At 41.9% G+C, this 18,785-nt stretch overlaps 1 protein-coding gene across 3 annotated transcripts in view; it reads right to left on the reverse strand.

Moving 5' to 3' along the window:
* Positions 1-18,785, reverse strand: part of NGEF (neuronal guanine nucleotide exchange factor) — a 268,456-nt gene that overhangs the window by 142,234 nt on the left and 107,437 nt on the right. The window contains exon 3 of one of the 3 annotated variants that reach the window (XM_082251276.1): positions 11,849-11,918. In XM_082251276.1, coding sequence (XP_082107402.1) covers positions 11,849-11,918 — 70 coding nt within the window. Of the gene's footprint in view, positions 1-5,927; positions 6,095-6,170; positions 6,485-11,848; positions 11,919-18,785 lie in introns of those variants that run through there. The other 2 variants (XM_082251278.1, XM_082251277.1) reach the window with 2 other exon arrangements.

An 18,785-nucleotide genomic window follows, 5' to 3' on the forward strand; every position in this document is an offset into this window, starting at 1 on the left:
AAAAACATTGATTTTTACATTTTTTTTTTTGAATGTTATATAGCAGAAAGTAAAAAATGTTGTTTTTTTTTCAGAATTGTCATTCTTTTTTATTTATAGCGCAAAAATAAAAATCGCAGAGGTAATCGAATACCATGAAAAGAAAGCTCTATTTGTGGGAAATAAAAAGACATCAATTTTATTAGGGTACAGCATCGCACAGCTGTGTAATTGTCAGTAAAATAACGCAGTGCCGAATTGCAAAAAATGGCCTGGTCATTAAAGAGGAAGTAAACCCTCCTCTGTAACTTGTACCTATAGGTAAGCCTATGATAAGGCTTACCTATAGGTACTGTAAATATCTCCTAAACTTGTACCGTTTAGGAGATATTTACCTTACATGCAGCCAGTGACATCACTGGCGCATGCGCTCTGAAGGATCGGCCGCTCGTGCCGTTCCTTCAGAGCTCCGTGCCGTGACCGTCGACTCCCGCGCACGTGCGCGGGAGTGACGTCACTGCGGCTCCGGCCAATCAGATGGCCGGATGCCGCGATCACGGAATACGGGCGACTGGACATGTCACCCGTCATACAGCTGAGCGGACGGCACAGCGGGGGCTCGTTCTAAGGTAAGTATTTCATAATGAGCTAGTATGAAATGCATACTAGCTCATTATGTGTTTCTCTTGCAGGTTGCAAAAAGAGAAAAAACATTTTTTGGGGGTTTACAACCTCTTTAAGGGGGAAACTCTTCCGCTCCAGAAGTGGTTAAAGAGATTTACCCTCACTTCCTGTCCTGCTGACAAGCTTTTAACAGGCAGGAAGTAAGGGGATTATTCTGAGAGCGACACGGACAGATATATATTTTTTTAGTAGATAAGAGGAAGACTAGAGTGTCTGTCAGATTTGTATTTCTGTCTCTGTCCCTGTTGCAGCTTTCCTCTCACTTCCTATCTAGTGAAACCATTGTCAGCGGAACAGGAAGTGAATGTAAATCTCTGTGACATAGCCTCCGATGACAGTAAAGGCCTGACAGTTCTAGTCCTTCCACACTCCATCCAAAAATTAAAAAAAAACAAGTATTTGGCATCACATACACTTTAACCACTTGCCAAACGCAGTTTTACTTTTACAGGGCGGCCGCTGTGTGCAGGATTAGGTATATATACATGATTCTGCACTTTCGGGTAGGCGGTGCCAATGCGCGCTGCCCGCGGCAAGCACTTTACTTTGTAAGTGAATATAAAATCATTTATGGAAAAGTAAGCATTTAAAATACTGGTCCGAATACTTGTCTGCTGGGCCTCCTATAGGAAGAGCAGTGGCCATGTTATACTAGATGATTACTGAGGGAAGCCCTCCCCTCCTTCAACCTGTCATGTGCAATCAACCAGGTACTGCCCTGTAAAAAAGTTATTTATGAAAACAGGGGTCGGCCCCCGTGAATATATTAAGATTAGTGGTGTGCTTCTCCCCTAACATTAATATCCTCTTTAGAGTATGTACCCCCTTATTACAGCCACGCACTAAGATACCTTGATGCATTGTGGAATGATGTCTGAATATTCTGTGTCAGTTGGAACACACTCAGGGAAAAGATGGTTATCTAGTTTACTATATTACACGGTTTATGGCACTTTAATTAGCATTTTTTGTAATGCATGATGAACCTTTATATGTTATTTGACATGATGCAATGTTTTACTGTTGCTCTGTCTTTTGTACCTATTTTTCCTTTCTTGCATTAACAGAGTTAAAAAAAAAAAAAAAAATACATGATTTTTTCTGTGCTTTTATCTGTATTTTCTTTCATTCTTGGTGACAGGACCTCTTTAAAAAGCAAGGGACAAAGCACAGTGAACCATTTCTGGATGATATATAGAGATACAAGGATTGGAAATGATGAGGATCCTTATCGTAAATAATTAGCATATTAACACTTTCTGTGGCAAAACCTAATCATCACAGTTGGACAGTGAATACCGTGGGCCTGATTTATTAAGGTATGTGAGCTAAAGTGAGGAAAACCCATGATCATTTGAAACAGCCACATTCCCATGCAGAATTGTATACGGGTACACTTCACTCCAATTCCATTTGCCTCATTTCATGCTTAGTAAATCCAGTGTGCCATGCCATTGGAATTCCCACCCCTGATGGTAAATTGCTATACATACCATATTGTTAAAGTGGGTTTTTCATTCATTCACACGTTCATTCTAACCTGCCCCTCCTCCCTGTTACACATTTGAAAATATATATATATATATTTTTTTTTTTTGGGAGGCCACCCACAGCCTCCTGGAATAACATAACACATCCCAGGAGGTTACAGGACCAGTCAATCCCAGCCAGCTGATCTTGCACATGCACAGTGGGATGCCATCTGTGAATTATCAGGAAGTGACAGTTGACTCCCAAATCGAATACAGTGGCACACAAGAAAAATATATATATATTTTCAAATGTGTAACAGGGAGGAGGGGCAGGTTAGAAGGAACGTGTGAATGAATGAAAAACCCACTCTAACAATATGGTATGTATAGCAATTTACCATTAGGGGTGGAATTTCCAATGGCATGGCACACTGCATTTACTAAGCATGAAATGAGGCAAATGGAATTGGAGTGAAGTGTACCTGTATACAATTCTGCATGGGAATGTGGTGGTGTGTAGGACCAAATAGACTGGTAAGCATGTCTTTCTTGGGTGTTTAGTTCAAATGCATCTATTGGTGTTTTCATGCGCCTAGGAGGCAAAAGTGCAGCATCCAGTCCCACTGCCTGTAGCCTGTCAAATTCTAAGCTGCAGTTGGGTGCTTTACTGTGTGGTAATTGCTGCTTGGGCCATATGCATTCAGAGACGTAGGCTCAGAACTCAGGTTTTTCGTGTATTCGCATAAGGCCCTAAATGCAAGCGCCACTCTGTACAGCATCCACCTGCAGAGAATTTTAGTCTAAGGCCTCATTCACACGGCTGAAATGTTTTTTTAATGATGCTATTACACGTGTTTTCTAGGAGAAATGCCCCTGTGCAATGATCAGTAAAGTACTTGCGTACAAATGTGTGTAAATGTGTGAGGACACGTATGCTTACATAATCAGTTTTAATGATAATTTATTTTCCACCTTTGTTTAGACTTCATTTATGCACCTACAAACTCGTTTATATGCATAAGAACGTATTATTATAAGCGCATTCCTAGATGCAGATTTTTGGGTTCTGTGTTATCTGAAAGCATGTGTGAATAGCTCCGTTAAAAACAATGTAGCTGCATTCAGCTCTGTAATTTAAAAAAAACACTTGTATATGTGTTTTTTTTTTACGCCCATGTGAATGAAGCCTTAAGGCCCGTACAGCGATCAGAAAATCATTCACAAAATCACTGCTTTCGATGCGATCGTACAATAATCTAATCATTAGTACACAGTTTTCAATAGCCAATCGCGACAGTTCAATCCAAATTAAACATGAAAATACAATACAAATACACTACAACACATTATATCACTTCAGAATTTTTATTCTGTCGTACGAGAATTTTCGTAACTTTAGGAAACTCTTTATTTTCGTTATGAGATTAGCATGCACAACAAAACCGGACGATCAATCGTCCAATAATCTCATCGTGTGTACCAGGCATAAGACTTTGACAGGCTGCAGGCAGTTGGGCTGGATGGTGCATCTATGCCTCCCGGGCACTAAATACCCAGTGTGCACGTGGCCCTAAAAGTCAACAGCTGCAGCATTTGTAGCTGATGGCTTTTATTTTTGGAAAAGAGTTCCTTTTTAACCTCTTGCCCACCCTGTAATGAATATATTTGACAGCAAAAAAAGTGGGTTTTAACACCATGGTGGCCTGAGGTTATGTTCTAACTCAGGGATTCCCAAACTACGGCCCTGCAGCTGTTGCAGAACTACACATCCCATGAGGCATTGTAAAACTCTGACATTCACATACATGACTAGGCATGATGGGAATTGTAGTTCCTGAACAACTGCAGGGCCGTAGTTTGGGAATCCTTGTTCTAACTCATTGCACACTCCCAGCACACTGACCGAGCTGTCACTGACAGCCCTCGGTTAAGGCTTTTGATCAGGAGCCAGTGGAACAGGCTTCTGATCTTGTGACCGCTGTGAGAACCAATCACAGCCATTTACAGCGGTCACATGATATAAAAGCCTTGTCGCCCCCTGGGCACTAAAGTCCACTTAAAGGTCCGTCCTAAAGCATAACTCCACTTTTGTTGAGAAAAAAACATTCCCCTCTGGGTGATCTCATTACACGGATTTGAACAAACTTTGTTGCAGATTTTTACCTTTTGTTATTCTGAAGATATCCAAGTGTGATTGTCTGTATCCATCTGGGAAATTGAGAGATCCCTGTTATAAGACTAGATTTGGCACTGCTCCTCCCAAATAAATAAATGAATACTTGGGAGGAGCAGCGCCAAACCTAGTCTTATAACAGGGATCTGTTTTAGCAGGCCCTACAGTTGTAGCAGCCTTTTCTGGGGGCAGCAGCTCACTCCCAATTCATTTTTAAGAGTATTTCAATTTCAATTTTAATTTTAACATCATAGCTGTACCTATTATAATATCACACTTAGCACTTTAGATTAGCACACACACTGGTCCATAGCGTGGAATACCTTTTTTTCTTTTTTCATTTTGGAAAGTGAATCTAATGGGAGTGGTTTCATAATTATCAATCAGCTGTGCAACTGCAGGGCTCCAATGAGGAAAGTCGCTGGGCCTGCATCCCTTTCGATGTGACTTCCTATTAGAAGTATCTCACCAAAAATGATATTTTGTTGCAGGAGATGCCTGAAATCTGACTTGCATCTTAGTGTGGACTTCTGGGAAAATTGGTGAGTCAATCACACAAGCAGGAAATTAGGTTTCTAGGGGACGTTCTGTATGTACAGAACGCCTCCAGGTTGCCATATTGCATTGCATTATTACAGAGCTGCAGATTTATAAGGAAAGGTCCTTTTTAATGACATTCAATTACAATATGACTTGTGTCGCTATAGTAAACGCTGTATTATTTTTTCTTTTTTTGCAATTTTTTTCCCCCCCAAAAGTGGAGTTCCGCTTTAAGTAGAGCAAGTGAACAATGGATGCAGAAGAGTAAAGTGTACACCAGGTGCAGCTAACTTAGTGAAAAGCAAAAAGCCTGTGTGATGATCCACCTGCACTGCACGTGGTTAAATCTGACCCTGGGTGCCTACATTTATTGTAGTCCAGCCTATGAAATCTAACTACAAAGCTGGCACATTAAATGCCGCTTGATGTTATGCTTTCTCTATTTCACTGCAGAATATGACAAATTGCCTGAAATTACAGATTACAGTATTCACAGCCAGCTGGGACAAATCTATATTTGTGCGCACTAATTAGCCTGTGCAGCCTTTCAATCATATTTGCATCAAATGCGCTTTTATTTTTTTTTTCATAAATATGCATAATCCGTCTCAGGGTGATAGGTAGTACTATGATATTTACTAAACAAGTAACCCAGCCAAGCAAGGTTAGAGTCAAACCCCTACACAAACATACCATACTGTACACATGACTCTACGAAATCAGTGTTTCGCAAAACAATCAGAACTGCTCCGGTACCATCTGCAGACCTCGTGTGAATTAAGACAGCTTAGTAAATACGGCCTAACATGCATATGCTACTATTATTAGCTTTGCATTATTATGTGTCATAGTGCCTGTAGGTGTACTCATGCATGCAATTCCCAATGCTCATAGATAGGTGAATTGATGTACATCTGTACCCGCAAAGTCCTATACATACACAGGCAAGGTTGTTATTTAAAAAAAAATGACACACACTTGCGCACTCACTTACACCCACAACTGTCAACATTTCTTTGCAGCGATAACATCCATATGTCAAAAAAAGCGATCGTACACCATTACAAAGTGGCACACACCTGCTCCCAACACATGTGGTGCCAATCATAGGTGTATGGCCACCTGTGTGTGACAGCGCAGGCATGCAGCAACAGGGATAAACACCTGCAAAGGAACGTCTTCTATAAAATAATGGAAGAACAAGACAGACGGACATGCAGAGACACGGATCACACACTCCGGTGACTGTCAGCAGTTTGCACGCTTTCTATATTTAGCTGTCAGCGGCGTGCATTTTCCTCCCAGCCCCTAAGCTCTCTCACCCTTCGGTGGGGTCTTCTTCACATGGACTTGGAGGGTCACAGGCAAGTGCTTCGCCCTCGTCGGACACTGCCTGAGGCTCCATGCTGCACTCTCTCAGACAGTCAGAAGTGCGCTGAGAGTGCAGGGATACTGCTGTCAGCCAGAGACTGCACTCCGGGTGGTTACCAGGGAAACGAGAAGGAAAAGACTCTATGGATGGGGAGGAGGTCTCTCTTTCGCTGTCTCTTGCATTAAGTATAGAATAAGGCAGAAGAGATTTGAGAAAGAAAGGAAAGAAGAATGAGTAGGCAGGGAAGGAGAACAAAACAAAAAAAATAAATGAAGGGTCCAAGTATTATGGGGTGTGGGGGAAGGGGGGGGGGGAAATAAATCCGAGAAGAGAATGGGATTTAAATAGAGAAGAGAGAGAATGGGAGAGGAGGAGAGGAGGAGAGAAGAGAGGGAGCGAGGAGGAGGAGGAGGAGGGAGCAAAACAGAATAGGTGTTTAGAGCACAGACAGAAATAGAATGGGAAACAATACAACAAGGAAGGATAATACAGATAAGAAAGGAGTTTAACTTAGTTCTCAGATTCAAGGATGGGATCTGTGACCTCTTAGCCTATTTATTTTAAGCACAGGGACTTGACAGTGTGCTGGAATGCGATGAGAGGGAGACAGGTGGATAGGGATGGGGGGGGGTGCACTTAATTAGGAATTGCTTAATGTGTCAGCGAGAGAGAGAGAGAGAGAAATTGGCTGGAGGAGAGCCAGCTGCACAATCTCCTATACACACGTACTAGAATAATTCAGGATACATAGTGTACATAGTGCAGTAACCCATGGCAACCAATCAACTTTCATATTTCTCATATCTACAAGGTAATAAAATGTAAAATCTTCTACGGGTTCTATAGTGCTATCGTTGTTTAGCCTGTCTTATTACATAAGGTAAGCTGTTGTTTTGCACTCCATTGGAATTTACTTCTGTGTGCAGCTTTGCACACCAGTTTATAAGCAATGGGAGGCATTTGCTTAACCGCTTCAATACAGGGCAACCCCCTTCCTGCCCAGGCCAATTTTCAGCTTTCAGCGCTGTCACACTTTGAATGACAAATGCTCGGTCATGCAACACTGTACCCAAATAAAATTTTTATTTTTTTATTTATTTGTTTTTTTTTATTTTTTTAGACAGATAGAGCTTTCTTTTGATGGTATTTAATGACCACTGGGTTTTTTTATTTTTTGCTAAATAAACAAAGAAAGACCAAAAATGTTGACAATAAACGTTTTCTTTGTTTCTGTTATAAAATGTTGCAAATAGGTAATTTTTCTTCTTCACAGATGTGCACTGATGAGGCTGCACTGATGGCCACAAATTAGTCTGCACTGATGGGCACTGATGAGTCTGCACTGATGAGGCTAAACTGATGGGCGCTGATGAGGCTGCACTGATGGGCACTGATGAGTCTGAACCGATGAGGCTGCACTGATGGGCACTGATGAGGAGGGACTGAGGAGCATAGGCATGCACAGGGGCTGTGCCAGGTATGCCTGGGCACACTCAAATCACTCTGTGCGATGTCAATCTCGACTACTGCCCGGGCTTCCCCCTGTGTTGCCCCCCTACTCAGTAGTACTGCTGGCTAGTAATTATGTTATTTACCGGCCCCTTCCTCTTCTAAATGAACACAGTGAACACACTCCCTCACAGTGTTCATTCACAAGTAAAACATAGTAAACTATTTAATATGCTTCAGTTTGTGAATGAACAGGAAGCTGCTTAGCACAGAGCACTTCTCATTCATTCCCTGTCCCATGCAGCTGACACTGCAGAGAAAGGCATGTGTGTTTGAGCTTTGGGGTGCATAACCTAATGCAATAAGCTACGCACACCTATGCTGACAAGGCTGCACTGATGGGCACTGATAAGCTGCACTGATAATCAGAGCACTGATGATGTCAGATTGGCTCTCCTTTCCTCACACTCTGTCTCTGTGTGAGGAAAGGAATGCCAATAACTGGCAAGTCTGTTTACATGTGATCAGCTGTGATTGGACACAGCTGATCGCATAGTAAAGGGCTGCTGTGATTGGTTCTTTTATCCCTGTCTGTGATTAGCTGTATACAAAGCACACAGCAGTCACAGAGTGTGCCCGACGCTTGTACCAGGGGCGCCCTTGGGATGACGTCTATTGACATCCTCTCAGAACTGGAGGCCCGCGCTGTAGCCATCCTTCAGCTATAGTGTGGGTGGGAAGTGGTTAAACTGGAGCAGAAAAAATTTGGAACAGCTGTGCATAGAACCATAGTAAACTCTGGTTTGGCCACATCTTCAGTATGCAGTCCAGTTTTGGTCACCAATTATCAGGAAGGATGTGCTTGAACTGGAGAGAGTCCAGGGTAACAAAGCTAATAAGCTGCCTGGAGGACTTCAGTTATGCAAAATGACTACAAACGTTAAACTTATTCTCCCTGGAAAAGAGCCACTTAAGAGGGAATTTGATTGAAATACACAAATGTTTAAATGGTGACTATTTTTTGGGAGGGTTGAAAATGAAATAGTCTTAAGCCTCTAAAGAAGACATACAGCCACACAATGAAGTTGGATGAGAAGTAGTTCAATCTTAAACCACGTAACGTGTTCTTTACTGTTAGAATGGTAAGGATGTGGAACTTCCTTCCACAGTTGGTGGTGTCTGCAGGGATTGTAGTTAAAATGTAAAAAGTATAGCTGTTTTTTTAGTGAACGCAATGTAGATGAAAATAACAATGACCTAAAAAAACACATGTGCTTACACACATGCACACTCAGGTTGAACTGGATGGACTGGTGTCTTTATCCAACCTTACTATGTAACCAATCCATTTCTAACTTCAGCTTGTTCAGTTAAAGCAGAACTAACGACAGGAATACTTACCCATGCTCCAACAGTCTGATGCCCACAAGGTCCCACATAAGTGGCAGCATCCTCTCTCCACCTTCTTTCTTGGTCTTCGGTTATCTTGACTGGGCTGCTGCAAATGTGAACCTAGTCTGCCTGTTCAAAAACTTTTATTTGTTTGCCTTTAGTATTGCTTTAAACTTTGAAAATAAAGCTAGAAGCTGATCGGTTGCCACGAATAGCTGCTTCAGATTCGGGTTTCTCCAGTCTTAGTAAATTCTCTGCGTTGTTACTGTGAGGTTTATAAGATGTGATTACAGTGTTTGGGAAAAATACTTTAGATTGTAAGCTCCATGGGCAGGGCCCATCTAATCCTTGTGTATTGAACTGTATTGTAATTGTTCTGTTTCCCTTTATATTGGGAGCTATATAAAACCTGGATAATAATTATATTAAAATTGAGCATATCGTAATGCACATGAACGAAACCTGTTTAATAATTACATTCAAGTAACAAACCTGGAGGAAAAAAATTAGATTAGTTAATGGTAAAATTAAATGCTTGAACAAACTTCTTCTGGTTTATGATCAGCATAAAGGTATATACAGGTACAACTGATGAAGATCTATTTGTTTGGAAATCTGTCACTTGAGAACCTTACAGTGCCTGCAGACACTAGATGTCAATTCAATATTCGGCCACCTATCTTACTAATTGTACTAATGTGTACATTTGCCTAGGTACAGTAGAACACCTTTGGAGTAAGGAGGGTGCAGTGCTTGCTGGTTGGCTGGAAAAATGTATCTCAATAGATTGATTCTCCCATGTCGGCATGGCCATGGGACATCAGTGAGGGCCTACAGAGGGTATTACCAGAATTGTTTATGTATTTTTTACAGGCATTTATATAGCACCATCAATTTACATATTTATTGCACATTCAGATCCGTCCCTGCCCTTAGGAGTTTACAATATAAGCTCCCTAACTTACATTCATACATACTAGGGTCAATTTAGACAAGAGCCAATTACCCTACCAGAATGTCTTTGGGGTGTGAGAAGAAGCCGGAGTACCCAGAAGAAGCCCACGCAGACACAGGGAGAACATGCAAACACCAGGCAGGTAGTGCCATGGTTGACAACCCAGTGCTGTTAGGTGGAAGTGTTAACCACTTAGCCACTGGGCTGCCCCACTTTGTTAGATCTCTCTGCTGACACACCTAAATGCATATGCGTCTCAGCACACCACAACATGTGCACCATCTGAACGTTGTGGTGCAGTGTGTTAAAAAAATAGGCTCAGGTGTATTTTTCAAGGATATGTTGCTAGACCATTCAAAATATATTGTCTACCTTAACGTAGCACGCCTTAATAAACGTCAACACATGTGCTTTACTGTAAAGCAATGCATAGTCCAAATGGACCTTTGGAAAAAATATAGGCTTGGAGAAGTGACCTACAGGACAAAATAATTTTATACTTGCAAAAAATACCCCTTAGTGAGACATAAGGAATAACAATATACATACATATATATATATGTATATATATATATATATATATATATATATATATATATATATATATATATATATATATATATATATATACCGTATATAAAGGAAGATTGCTGTAAGAAGTTTCCTTATTACTGATTGCATTATGCAGCTGGATTTAATAACAGGTTTATTAATGAAGGGTGTGTGAATCAGAGTCAAGTGATGTCATAAGCACATGTGGAACTATCGGTTTAATTGGCATCATTAAGTTCTGAATAGAAATTGATTTTAAATATTATTTCACATTTGATCCTGGCATGCTGTTTTACACACATAACATAGTGTAGCTTTTTGCTAAATATGTGTATATCATTGGCTCTGACAGATGAAGAGGCATGTCAATGTCTTCTTATTGCCATGGTAACAGAGGCAGGCCCCCTATATTATAGTAGACTGACACATTACAGAAAAATATAGGACAGTGAACTTAAATTGTGAAATTAGAGTAAGCACAAAAAAGCGTAAAATATATACATTCTCTGCCTCATGAAACAACCAGTTTTGTTATTTATATATCTGTAGAAAAAAACCACAAACGTGCAACTGCCATATTTGTTGACTACTATATTTTTTTTTCCAGAAAAAAACAATTTTTTTTATACAGCGAATGACAACCAACTAAACTAGTTGATTGGTTTAATTTAATTTTAATTTGACAATTTAGGCACGGTGAGTAGGGATATTACAGTCAGCTTAAAGCAAATGTTAACCCTAGCTGAGGAACACTTAGTTAGTGGGACCATGTAAAATGAATTGCCATTTTTGTATTTCATGCTATATTTCATCTTAGTGCTGCTAATCTCATGTAGTCTTTTTTTTTCAGCCACTTCAGAGATGTTCTTATGGAGTTTCTTAGGGCAGTGATGGTTTCCTGATGCTGACAACAGTGGACCACTTCTGTGTAATAGAGATATGATTATGCAAACAAGTTGTTAAGGTTATATTATATAGAGCTAGTTTTAGGATTGGGGTTACATAGAGGATAATGTGATGGAGCCTTTGGAGGGCTTTGTTGTATGCGGCGCTGAAAAATATAAAGCTCAAAGTTTAGGTCCACCTTATGTTTCAAGGTTTTCATTTTGCTGTTCAGTTGAAAATATCTAAATTTAGTTCAGTATTGCACCATTACACTGTTATCGATTGAATATACAACTATTAGTGACAGTTCTTATACCTCTATAAATAATCATATGTGGACATTTATTTTTCTTCCTCACTGTTTGATGGTTGAGTTGTATTGTGATGAATCATACCTGTATACAGATGAGGATTTGGTCTCCACATTGAAACGAATACTGTTTGGTTCTCTGTGCCCTTGGTGCCCTGGAGAGAAGTAAAAATATCTATTTTAGTCAGATTTTTTATGTTTTTCTTGTAATTTCTTGCTGACTTGTACCTAGTTTTCATTACTGAGGTACTAATTAAATCACTTATTTCATTATCTGAGACAAAGAAGAATAAATGTGGATTGTTTTGATTAATTAAAAGAAAAAAAAAGTTACTGCTGGGGTATCACTGATATATGTAGTCAGTGCTAAGCCCCTAAAGGAGCCTCTATTTTCTCTGGCCCCCTGTTCTTAGAACCACGACTCTGTAAGCAGCTCTCGAATACACCTGGGCTGTTATATACACTATATACTCTCTATATATATATATATATATTTATATACAGTGCATTGCAAAAGTATTCGGCCCCCTTGGACTTTTCGACCTTTTGCCACATTTCAGGCTTCAAACATAAAGATATAAAACTGTAATTTTTTTTTGAAGAATCAACAACAAGTGGGACACAATCATGAAGTGGAACAAAATTTATTGGATATTTCAAACTTTTTTAACAAATAAAAAACTGAAAAATTGGGCGTGCAAAATTATTCAGCCCCCTTAAGTTAGTACTTTGTAGCGCCACCTTTTATCTGCGATTAAAGCTGTAAGTCGCTTGGGGTATGTCTCTATCAGTTTTGCACATCGAGAGACTGAAATTTTTGCCCATTCCTCCTTGCAAAACAGCTCGAGCTCAGTGAGGTTGGATGGAGAGCGTTTGTGAACAGCAGTTTTCAGTTCTTTCCACAGATTCTCGATTGGATTCAGGTCTGGACTTTGACTTGGCCATTCTAACACCTGGATATGTTTATTTGTGAACCATTCCATTGTAGATTTTGCTTTATGTTTTGGATCATTGTCTTGTTGGAAGACAATCTCCGTCCGAGTCTCAGGTCTTTTGCAGACTCCATCAGGTTTTCTTCCAGAATGGTCCTGTATTTGGCTCCATCCATCTTCCCATCAATTTTAACCATCTTCCCTGTCCCTGCTGAAGAAAAGCAGGCCCAAACCATGATGCTGCCACCACCATGTTTGACAGTGGGGATGGTGTGTTCAGGGTGATGAGCTGTGTTGCTTTTACGCCAAACATAACATTGTATTTGCATTGTTGCCAAAAAGTTTGATTTTGGTTTCATCTGACCAGAGCACCTTCTTCCACATGTTTAGTGTGTCTCCCAGGTGGCTTGCGGCAAACTTTAAACAACACTTTTTATGGATATCTTTAAGAAATGGCTTTCTTCTTGCCACTCTTCCATAAAGGCTAGTTTTATGCAGTATACGACTGATTGTTGTCCTATGGACAGAGTCTCCCACCTCAGCTGTAGATCTCTGTAATCCATCCAGAGTGATCATGGGCCTCTTGGCTGCATCTCTGATCAGTCTTCTCCTTGTATGAGCTGAAAGTTTAGAGGAACGGCCAGGTCTTCGTAGATTTGCAGTTGTCTCATACTCCTTCCATTTCAATATTATCGCTTGCACAGTGCTCCTTGGGATGTTTAAAGCTTGGGAAATCTTTTTGTATCCAAATCCGGGGTTAAACTTCTCCACAACAGTATCTTGGACCTACAGGCAAAAAGAAACAAAGAAAGGGCGCATCGACCTAGCGCACTATCCTCAATAATAGGCTTTATTTATGCAACATATAAAATGGCTACTCACAAACACAGGTGTAAAAATGATCATAACAAGCTCAGTTGCTCCAGTGTCAGGAATAGTCCATATGAAAGTCCATAATCCGATGAGATGACGGCTGACGCATTTCGAGGCGTCGGGGCTCTGAGGAAGAGGCTGAGCCTCGAAACGCATCAGCTGTCATCTCATCGGATTATGGACTTTCATATGGACTATTCCTGACACTGGAGCAACTGAGCTTGTTATGATCATTTTTACACCTGTGTTTGTGAGTAGCCATTTTATATGTTACATAAATAAAGCCTATTATTGAGGATAATGCGCTAGGTCGATGCGCCCTTTCTTTGTTTCTTTTTGCCTGTAGTACCGTTGGACTACCCCAGTCCTTTTTGGGCTGCAAGACCTAGCCATCCAAGATGCCAGCTATCAGTCCTGTGGTGTGTGGTCGGGGAGCTTGGATTCTAAGCACAGGGAAGGGTGGTATCACCTTATTGTTTTGGAGCACTATCTCGGACCTGCCTGGTGTGTTCCTTGTTCTTCATGATGCTCTCTGCGCCTTAAACGGACCTCTGAGACTATCACAGTGCAGGTGCATTTATGACTTGATTACCCACAGGTGGATTCTATTTATCATCATTAGTCATTTAGGTCAACATTGGATCATTCAGAGATCCTCACTGAACGTCTGGAGAGAGTTTGCTGCACTGAAAGTAAAGGGGCTGAATAATTTTGCACGCCCAATTTTTCAGTTTTTTATTTGTTAAAAAAGTTTGAAATATCCAATAAATTTCGTTCCACTTCATGATTGTGTCCCACTTGTTGTTGATTCTTCAAAAAAAAAAAAAAAATTACAGTTTTATATCTTTATGTTTGAAGCCTGATATGTGGCAAAAGGTTGAAAAGTTCAAGGAGGCCGAATACTTTCGCAATGCACTGTATATATATATATATATATATATATATATATATATATATATATATATAGATATATATATACATATAAACTAAATCTAAATGTACTGTATGTAGCAACCAGAAAAATAAAGTTGGCAACAACCCCCTAAACAGATAAACAAAACAGTAGCAAATAGGTTACACAATTGGTAAACAAATAAATACATAATAGCAAATAGGATATGCCAGTGATAATAAGCCAATGATCCAGAGGATGACCCCTAAGCCCTTTATTGGGGATGGTTCTGCCTAAGAGCAATGTTACAATAACAGTTAGTCAGCTTGTATTAAAGCCTTTCCCTGCTGGCCAGCACCTTGTGGCCCAGATCCAGTATTGGCGCACTCAAGGTAAGCCCCTCCTAGCTCAAGTATAGGTGCCCACACTGTGTCCCAAGGAAACAATATTGTTCTTCTTTCATAGGGTGCAGTAGGGTTTGGCCAACAGCCTCTCATCAATTCCTGGGGTGACAGCTGGTCTTCCTCTGTTATCCTTTGGTGGCTCAGTTAAGTCAGCAGCATCAGTGTTCTCCCCAATGATCAGTCAGCAGCACCAGTCAGCGACATTGGTGTTGTCCCCAACGATCAGGTAGCAGTGCCAATCAGCGGCATTCTCATGTCCCAGGAGATGTTCACTACTCTGCCTGTCTGTGTACCTGACGTGGTGGCACAGCATCCTCCTAACAACCTGCAGCATTGTTTGTCTCCTAAAATGACCTCACCACCTCTTTCGCAGGAGCCCTGGGAACAGACCTTCCTTTTCCTCTCCACAGAACCCCTGTCATGCTGGGATGTGAAGTTCCATTGCCAATCTGATACACAGGCTCAGCCTGTCTGGAGACTACATCCCCCACAAGTCTCAGTTCCTCCTAAAAGGCTCCTATCACTCACAGGATGCACAGCAGTCCATATCCCATTCCTCTGTGTCCTCCTTTGGCCAATCACAAGTTGTCCAGAGTACATATTGGCTCACCCAAGATGGCCACCCCCAGGGTTGAAGACAATCCAACTGAGATTGTTCATGGACTCCAAAATGATCGCTACAGCAAAGCACAGCAGGCAATTCAGTTAACCCTTCTTGTGCCACAGGTAAGGAGCAACGTTTCAAAACAGGGAAAAGCATTTGTAACTACTGTAAACCTGGTTACTCATCCATATAGAGTAGGGAGTAATTATTGTTGTCTGTCTATTGCTGAGGAAATTTGCCATATTTCCAACGATGTTAATAGGACAGAAAGCAAGGAGAAAACTCAATGCAAAGGCACAGATGACAATTAAAACCTGACAGATCTTTTCACTCTTTGATGGACCTGATGGGGAACCAGTGCCTCAGATTGTCTATCAGGCTTCACCCACTGCCAGTGTCACTGGTTGCTAGGGGGATGTTGGCTGTGAAGCTGACAGCTTCATTAACAACCAATGACAGGTCTGGAAGGGGTAGTGGTAGCCACCTGCTACCCAGAGAACAGAGACAGGCACTCTGCCTGTCTCTGTAACAAAACTTACAGATTGTTATAATGACCTTCAGTTTCTTTATCGACGCACTGGAGGTAATACTTTTTTTAAATTTGGTGCAGTAAAAGTGCCACTTTATAAAAGTGGCACTATGAAGAACTACCTGAAGCTGCCCCGCATTTGGTTAAAGCTACTGACACGTACATTTACTGTGGCAGGGCCGCCCTTCAGCGCAAAATCACGTACCTGTACGTGATTCTCGTTGTCGGCTCTGGGGCGCATGCGCGCGTGCACTGCCAGAGCCACCCTCCCGCTGTCATTGGACAATCAGATGGCCGCTGGGACCCGCCAATCCCATGTTCGTAGGAGAGACAGAACGGCGGTCTGCCTATGTAAACAAGGCAGACCGCCGTTCTGTCACAGAGGGAGAGAGAGATCTTGAGTTCCCGCTAATCAGGAACACAGATGTCTCTCTTCCTCCAGTCAGTCCATCCCCCACACAGTAATAAATCGCACCCAGGGAACACAGTTAACCCTTTGATTGCCCCAGATGTAAACCCCTTCCCTGCCAGTGTCATTTATACAGTGACAGTGCATTTCTTTTAGCACTGATTACTGTATTGGTGTCACTGGTCCCCAGGGCCGCCATCAGGGGGGGACAGACGATACAAATGTAAGGGGCCCAGGGTCCCGAGGAGCCCGGCCAGGCCAGGAGAAGGCAGGAGTGGGTGAAGGGGAGCCGCGTTGTGCATTTCAGAAAAAAACTCAGCAACTTCTGCTGCGCTGTCTCATTGAGTTCAGAAATCAAGCTCATTACTGCCACCTCTGGCTACTATCTGCATGTGCACCCCTCGTGTGTGCTGCTTGTACTGTGATCGGCTGAAGCTCCTCTGTGTCTCAGCAATGTGTCAGCTTTGGAAACAAGAGCGGGGAGTAGGTAGGAAGAGGGGGGGGGTGCTGACATATATACAGGTGTGTGTGGGGGGTGGTGCTGACATATATACAGGTGTGTGGGGGGGGGGGTTGCTGACATATATACAGGTGTGTGGGGGGTGCTGACATATATACAGGTGTGTGGGGGGGTGCTGACATATATACAGGTGTGTGTGGGGGGGGGGTGCTGACATATATACAGGTGTGTGTGTGGGGGGGTGCTGACATATATACAGGTGTGTGGGGGGGGGGGGTGCTGACATATATACAGGTGTGCGTGTGGGGGGGGGGGTTGCTGACATATATACAGGTGTGTGGGGGGGTGCTGACATATATACAGGTGTGAGGGGGGCTGACACGCATACAGGTGTGAGGGGGGGGCTGATACATATACAGGTGTGAGGGGGGCTGACACGCATACAGGTGTGAGGGGGGGGCTGATACATATACAGGTGTAAGGGGGGCTGACACGCATACAGGTGTGAGGGGGGGCTGATACATATACAGGTGTGAGGGGGGCTGATACATATACAGGTGTGAGGGGGGCTGACACGTATACAGGTGTGAGGGGGGCTGAGTGAGTACAGGTGAGGTGGCTGATGTGTGGATTTGGTGGGATGGCCCATGGGCAGGCCCTTGGTGGTCCGGCTCAGAGGGGCCCAGGCCTAAAGCTGTGTAAGGGGCCCAAAAATTTCTGACGGCTGCCCTGCTAGTCCCCAAAAAGTGTCACTTAGTGTCAGATTTGTCCGCCCTAATTTCCCAGTCCCGCTAAAAAACGCAGATCGCCGCCATTACTAGTAAAAACAATAAAAAAAATGAAAAGCCTATAAATCTATTCCATAGATTGTAGATACTATAACTTTTGCGCAAACCCATCAATACATGCTTTTTTGGATTTGTTTTACCAAGATTATATAGCATATTACAAATTGGCCTAAACTGATGAAGAAATTTCATTTTTATACATTTTTTTATTGGATATGTTTTATAGCAGAAAGTAAAAACTATTGTTTTTTTTTCAAAATTGTCTGTCTCTTTTTGTTTATAGCGCAAAAAATAAAAGCCGCCAAAAGAAAGCTCTATTTGTGGGGGGGGGGGGGGGGAAGGACATCAATTGTATATGGGTACAGCGTCACACGACCACACAAGTGTCAGTTAAAGCAACGCATTGCCGTACCGCAAAAAATGGCCTGGTCTGGGTAGGGGGTAAAACCTTCCAGAGCTGAAGTGGTTAAAAAGGCAATACCTTCTGAAAAGTGGAGTAAATGCTTTATTGAATTCCTCTATGATTTTGAGGGGTGTGATGGTCACAGACACGAATGGAAACAGTGCCATGCGTCCTAACCATTGCTCACTCTACTAGTTTTAGAGCAATCAAAACCTTACAGATGCTTAAACCCTTCCTTGCTCTGTCCAAAACCTAAAAATTTAACTCATACTGTATATAGCACAGCTGGAAGATAACTCTGTTAGGGAGAAAAAGAGGTTAAACCACAAGAACAGGGAACATTCTTAGCACTCTGCATCCAGGATCGAAACACTGTTGTTGCAGTTACAGACCTTAATACACTGTGGTCCACTTTATATGAGAATACATCAAGCTAGTCTGGTTCAGTATAGTAAAATTGGTTCAGTGTAGTAAAATTGGCTCAGAGGCAAACTGAGCTTGCAGGTGTCATCAACTGTGTCTAGCAGCTTGAATAATAGTATGCATGGCTACAACTGCATCCTACATTGCAGGTACAATGTTTTCAAGGAAGCATCATCTTGACCCCTGGCAGAAAACTAACTAGGATTTTCCGGCTAGGCAGACTCATAATTACTATTTTATCTCTGGGTGACAGTTTAAAGCAGTTTACTGTGGGAGGACAGAAAATATTTCTTCTTAATCCCTTT

This window comes from Pelophylax lessonae (genome assembly GCF_965119305.1).
Source record: "Pelophylax lessonae genome assembly, chromosome: 3".
Classification (NCBI taxonomy): Eukaryota; Metazoa; Chordata; class Amphibia; order Anura; family Ranidae; genus Pelophylax; species Pelophylax lessonae.